This window comes from Pinus tabuliformis, chromosome 9, assembly GCF_031772625.1.
Source record: "Pinus tabuliformis cultivar Carrire ecotype Pingquan chromosome 9, CPIR1, whole genome shotgun sequence".
Classification (NCBI taxonomy): domain Eukaryota; kingdom Viridiplantae; phylum Streptophyta; class Pinopsida; order Pinales; family Pinaceae; genus Pinus; species Pinus tabuliformis.
Window position 1 is genome coordinate 190913972 of NC_142307.1, and position 6893 is coordinate 190920864.

A 6893-nucleotide genomic window follows, 5' to 3' on the forward strand; every position below is an offset into this window, starting at 1 on the left:
CTTTTTCATCTGCCTCAACCTCTTTGTTGGATCCTTTCTTCAAATAATCCCCATGTCACTGTCAAGGCTAGCTTCTCTTGTTACGAAGTTGCAACAGGGTCATTTTCCACCAGAATATTGATGTCTTCTTCTATGAGAGTGAAAACAGGGTATTCATCAACTTCAAGAGTCTTAGCATTTTCAACCTCCAAAGTTGTAGCAGTATTATCCTCTAGATTTGAAATAGTTGAAACCTCTGGAGTTGCAATAGGTCTCTCTATAGGTTGAGTTGTAGCAATTGTAGCTTTAGGTGGAGTTGTAATAACTACTTCTTTAACTAGTACCCTTGTTATCTCGTTCAATACATGGCCTACCATGTCTAATGCATTCTTGACCAGTTACTTTATGAGGCCATGATGTGAGATGGAATCCATGGAGCAATTAGACCTTTGAACAAGAGTGTTCATGGTTTGAAGTTTCTTCCAAAGGAAGAATGGCATGTTAACCAACCTGCCATGCCTCATGTGGTCTAGAAACCTTAAATGCTATAATTACAATATCCCATGGCAACATTTTCATGTAAAATACCTCTACAATACAATGCCTACACCTCCCCAGGGGCCTGGAAAATATCTATGGTCAACTCTAGTTCATTTCTTTACCAAACCCTCAGCGGGCTCAATGAATTGCTCCGTGATTTTTGGTTTTGGCCTTCTCCTATAGTAACATTTCTCCTTGGCTTGAGGTAGTCCCGTAATCTCTTACATGAGGTCTTCTTCACATGCACTACTATTCTTCCAACTAGTGACTTGCTCTCTTTAAAATTCAAGATGAACTTCAACACCACATCATCATTATATGCTTGTAACCTATGGACATACTCAATACATCCTAAATTTTGAAAAATAGTACAGTTGTGGTCATATGCCTGTAATAATAACATTATTGTGAGCTCTCTTTGATTCACTGAGCCTCCCATTTTCTGTTTTTTCCAAGAGTGTAGTTCATTCTATGGTTGTAATTTGAAATGCGTAATTTTGGCAGTTGTAGTTTCCAATTATGTCAAGGGAATGATTATTTGATAGTGGGATTATGTAATAGGTCAATGGAGGAGGTAATTGATGCATGCAATCAAATCATTAGTCAAGTAATTTATGCCAAATTATTTCCATTATATACATGTCCAATAAATATAACTTCTAACATACCATGAGTGGTCACTTCCTTCCAAGTTGGTGGGAAATTCATTATGTCCCATGCCTTAATCATGCTATGGTGTTGGACCCAAAAAAATAGCTAGAGTTCTTTTTGGTGTGATTTGCAAGACATTCAAAGTTGCAACACTCCAAAGTTGTAGCACTAGGTTCATTAAGCTAGTGTTGCAACTTGGCCCAATCATGGTGTCATAGTCGGTGTTATTTCAACACAAATTGATTAGTGAATTGTTGTACATCAAAGTTGTTGTTTCTGAGTTGCATAATTAAATTGCAATAGTGAAGTTGTAGAAATAGAGTTGTGGAAATGGAGTTGCATCAATGGAATTGCAGCACTTTGAGTTGTGGCAATTCTATTGCAGCACTCAAGTTGTAACAATGGATTTGTAGCAACATATTTGCAACAATGGAGTTATAGCTACATAGTAGTAGGAATGGTGGCTCCCTCTACTACACGTTATGAAAACAAGATCAGCCTGTGAGTCTCATAGAAAAAAGGATAAATTATTCTAAATTTTATTGAAAGAATAAGATGTGATAATGGTTCACCCAATAGGGATTTGTTGACGGTGCTGGAAATATGTCAACCAAGGGGATCTCCCCAATATGAAGTCCCAATCAAGCCACATCGTTTGGTGTAGGAGTCCCATCTGGTATAAAGGATCGGTTGCCAAATCCTTAAAGATTTTCCTTAGCTCTAGCTGTCAGCATAGGAGAGTGATGCAATGGTGTCTTCAAAAAGCAAGGGAGGTGTGCCTGGTGATTGTGCAATGGCAATTGTGTCAAGGTTCTTCTACTATAAAGGCGAGAGAAAAGTGAGCCTCTGAGCGAGAGGTAATAGTACCACCCAGGAAGAGACACACATGAACCAGAAGATCCATCTAAAATCCAACGGAATAGTCCACAAAGGGTGTGAGGGTCGTTACAACCAACAAACAAGGAAAGATATATCTAGTATCTTGCGGAATAGTCCACAAGGATGGGACAACAATAAAAACCATTACAACACATTCTCAATAAGATAAGAACTAAAGTAACCAAAATAGTTCAACTATCTTAGTAAATGTTAAAGCAAACATGAAATACAAACGTCTACAGAATAGTCTTACAAAATTTCATAGTCCATGCATGAAGAACATGATGGCCTTAAAAGGCTTATGTTATTAAGCAAAAGTTGCAAGACACATGTTTACAATGTACATCACTAGCCCCAGTAGTGGGACATTAGAGCCACTCCTTGCTCCTCAAAGAGCTAGCTAATCTCTCTAATGCCTTGCAGGAGGACCCAAGGTAAAAAGTCCTCTGCTCATACAATGAGGGGGTATATATAACCAAGGGGTGATGCTTCCCCCTTGTGACTCTTTGACTAACCTCATGACTGTTCAACTTCCTATGACTTTTAAACTTACATGACTCTTCATATTCATGTGTGTCTTTTGGACTTCCACTTTACAATACATTTGGATACAATAGACATGGTCCACAATAATGATGTGGCATATGACTACTCATGACATGACATGACATGACACCGCTGACATGCACTGCTTCATGATGTGGCAATGTCAGGTCAATGTTGTTGTTGAGTGCTAGATGTCTTCTTGGATATGCTTTCTCTTCTCCTCCGCATGGCTTGGTAATGAAAAGTCTTCAATGATATCGAGTCTTGGATGGTAGTTGCAAACTTGTGTCCCTATGCTTCCCCTTGACATTTCGACATGTGAGCTCAGTTGCAAGAGAGTCTTTAGGCATGCTTCCCTCATCCTTTTCCTTCTTTATCATCTCGCCATGACTTGATATGCAATTCACCCATGACGAGAGAACATCAATCCAAAAACCCCCTAGTATAAGATGATGCATTATTATCCATGAACTCAGCTTGGAGCAAGTCACAGGCTGGGAGAAAGGGCTCAGTGATGCACATTGGGCAGTTCCAGCAGACAAGGGGAGACCTTAATCACTAAGACTGCACAGTGTGTAGCTCAGGACAGATTGAGGGAAATTTTTGCGCAATCCTTATTGAGGGAAAAATTTGTGCATTGGCCATTGAGGGAAAAATTTGCGCAATGGCCATTGTGGGAAAATTTTGCACAATGCCCACTTAGGGAAAAATTTGTGCAGTGGCTACTGAGGGAAAATATTGCACAGTTCAAGCAGGAAGTGGAGACTGTGGGATGGGGCCCTGGGAGGACAAACTATGCGGTTTCACGAGGCAAGGGGGACTGGGCAGTAGAGAGGCCTGAAGGGCAGATCTGCGTCGTTTTTGAAAGCAGTGAGCTTCGACTGAGGGAAGGGCACTAGCGGAAGCATCTACGCGGTTTTGGAAGTAAAGGAATGTTGGGCTCTTTGTGCATTGTGTAGTTCCATCATGCAAGGGAAAAGCTTTAGGGTTGAAGTTGCAAAGTGCGCAGTTCAAGGCAGACTAGGAGGCACAACTGCACAATTCTGGAGGTCAAGGGAGACTACTGGACTCTGGAATTGTGCAGAAAACCAACCCCAGAGGACAGTGATTGCACACTGTGTAATTCCAGGCAGTAGGGTCACATCTAAGACTGTTAAGACTCCATAGTGCGCAGCTCTAGCAGGGCCCAGTGAAGCTAAGTTGCCTGATCATGAAGAATTTCTAAAAATGGCTAAGTGTTGGAAGAGAGATGGGTTCACACACTTAGCATACTTTGATGACACGTGAACATAGTTGATTGGAACACATAAGCAAAACATTTCCCTCTGCATGACAGTCTCATGACAAGATGCGAAAAGTGTGACACTTAAGATAGACTATAGGACGACCATGATGACACTTGTGCGATAGCGCTCAAGACTTTGTGTGTGAGTGAGACAAATGTTACATGGTTATGACCACTGATACACACAAAGATCAACCTTCGAAACCACCAGAAAAGGCTCGCAAACATTACATAACAATCAAACATGCTCAAAGACGACAATTGATACACTAAGCAAAAGGAGCCAAAGAACTTCAAGAAAGCTCATGAAATGAGCTTGAGTGTTTACAAAAATCAAGGAAAAGACAAAGAAAGGCTTCGAAATTTGAGTGCAAGGGAGGGATTCTTAATGTGTAAAGACTTGTTACAATACCATTGACCAATATCATGACTTAGTGGTAATTTTGAACATTGTAAGATAAACCAAAAACTACATTTCACACTGGTTATGAATTTTCCATTTATTAAACTAAAATGAAATGGGTTTTACTTATTTGGCTTTTGCAAAAGCGATTTTCAATGGAATACTGTTCTCAAAACAATTCCCTGGTAGGTCAAATTTGCGTGCGCTTAATTTGCATGTGTGTAATGGATGCATGGTCATAATAGATTTTGTTATGGTTATCTGGAGTATTCTCAGAATTTATGCATTTCAAACCCCTCTGGCTTTAAGAAGTTGTGAGAACAGGGATTTCTAGAAGATAAAAGCATGTGCAAGCCCAAATCCCACATGGTCGTAGAGCCGAAACCATTGAGATCGTCACACGGAAATCCCACCCGCTCTTCTTCAAACGACATAACTGGAAAAAACCCCAGTGCCAGCACGGACAAAAGCGTTGGGTTCAGCCTCTACTCAGAGGCCTCCTATAGCAGCGCCGCTACTTTGCTTGCCAGTCTTAGGCGTTACCTCCCGGCCAATCCCAATCTCTACAAATTCAAAGAACTCGCAGACGCCACCACACAGTTCACCTCTGGAAGGCTGGGGAATTCGTCCGTTTGGAAGTGCGTTCTCAGGGGAAAGACGGTGGCCCTCACGGTTAGAGACCAGAAGAGAAAATTTGGGGATTTCAGATCACGGCTCAGAGAGATCTGCAATACCCACCACGCCAGCATAATCAAGCTCTTGGGAGCTTGCTGCGAGGGAGACCAAGTATATCTGATCTCCGAGTACGTCCAGGGATCGAACCTCGGGGACTGCCTCCGGGGCAGCAAAGTGCCGGGATACACGGTTCTGGGCTCCTGGATTTCTCGGATGCAGATCGCCGTGGACGTGGCTCAGGGGTTGGAATATATGCACCACTACAGCAAAATGAATTACGTCCATAATTACGTAAAGTCCAGCAGCATTCTGGTAACAGAGCCAGGCTACAGAGCCCGATTATGCCATCTGGGCGCCTCTTATCTCGCCGGGGAATATGAGGTCCAGGACAATTTCGAGACACAAGGGGATTCGAACTCGGGTATCCGGCCAATGCGTAGAGGATCCAGCATGAAGATAACCGGCACGCGGGGTTACATGGCACCGGAATACATAGAGAGCGGCATCCTTTCGCAAAAAACAGATGTCTTTTCCTTCGGCGTTGTGCTGATGGAGCTCCTTTCCGGCCACGAGGCGGTGAGGTATGTGCAGACGGAAGAGAGTGGGCGGAGGCTTAAGAGAACAGGCCTTATAGATACTCTGAGTATCGTTTTTTCAGAAGGGGGAGAAAATTTGACAGGGAAGCTAAGGTCGTGGATGGATCCTCGACTAAAGGACTCTTTTCCTGTAGATTGCGCAGAGAGGGTAGCCAGGATCGCTATTTCCTGCGTCGATGCAAACCCCAGAAAAAGGCGTGATATGAGATACATTGCAGGCGAGCTGTCAAAAGTGTTTATCATGTCCGAGAAATGGGCTGAACAAATGCAAGCCAACAAGGGCTGGATCAGTGCTACTTTTGAGGCCAGATAGAGCCGCTTCTGCCAATTTTATTCGCCATGTTTTGGTTTGAGCAGTTGACATTGCGTTGGTGTTACATTGGTTTGCAGGTATACTAGGTCTGAACACAAATTACTTCCAGGTGATTTTGTTGGAGTGCTGACGGCAAAGAGCAATTCTGTGTGTAAAGTTCGATGGAAAAATTACGTATACATGACAGGTTGTTGATCCATGACTTCATTCTTTTAAATTTTTTTCCCTTCTAAATTGCTCATCCATAACCGCATTCTTTCTTTTGTTTTCTTATTTCGGGGTGTTAATATATTATTTCATTTTAATTTAATTTTCAAATTATTTCTTATTTCTAGTTGTTATATATATATATATATATATATATATATATATATATATATATATTTTTCATTCTAAATTTCTCATTCATGATCTTCAAATAATATAAACGGTAAAGACAAAAAAAAATGATAATTACACAAAAGTATTATCTTTTTATTTTCTTAAAAAATGAGTAACCATATTTGAATAATTATCATAAACTTGGGCACATCTATCAAATTCACATTTAATAATTTTTTTTTATTACAAATAGTATATCATTCATGTTTAATAATGAAAAGCTTATTGCAAATAATTTCTTGTATAGTACATTAGTTTTCACCTTGGATCATATATAATAATGATGAGAGAGAAGCCATGTGAACTTAAAGGAATGACTTTATTTGTAGACGATGTAAATATGTTAGTATAGATTAAGTGTGAACTTTAAGGTTATGTTTCCAGTAGTGAATGAATATGCTTATATTATATGATTTAGATGGTAAGTTATCATGGTAAATTCAAGATATATAACTCTTAAAGATATATTATAATATATAATAGCTTAGAAAGGTTATCGATAGCACAAGAAGAGTTATGATTCTATTAGAGGGAAAGAAGAAATAAAAGTTACTAGGAAATAATTCTTCTATTCCCAAGTGTTAGCCTTAGAACTCATCTCTTCTCATCAATGTGCCTTAAATAATTTCATCCTCCTTCTTTGAC

At 40.3% G+C, this 6893-nt stretch overlaps 1 protein-coding gene across 1 annotated transcript; it reads left to right on the plus strand.

Moving 5' to 3' along the window:
• The first annotated feature begins 4649 nt into the window (after nucleotides 1–4649).
• On the plus strand, nucleotides 4650–5867 carry LOC149147785 (lysM domain receptor-like kinase 3). Its single transcript, XM_089441949.1, has one exon. It carries the CDS (start codon nucleotides 4650–4652, stop codon nucleotides 5865–5867), a length of 1218 nt encoding a protein of 405 aa, XP_089298075.1.
• The last annotated feature ends 1026 nt before the right edge of the window (nucleotides 5868–6893 follow it).

Coding starts and splice junctions, on each gene's coding strand:
- LOC149147785 (XM_089441949.1), top strand. CDS start 4,650: ATGGTCGTAGAGCCGAAACCATTGAGATCGTCACACGGAAATCCCACC.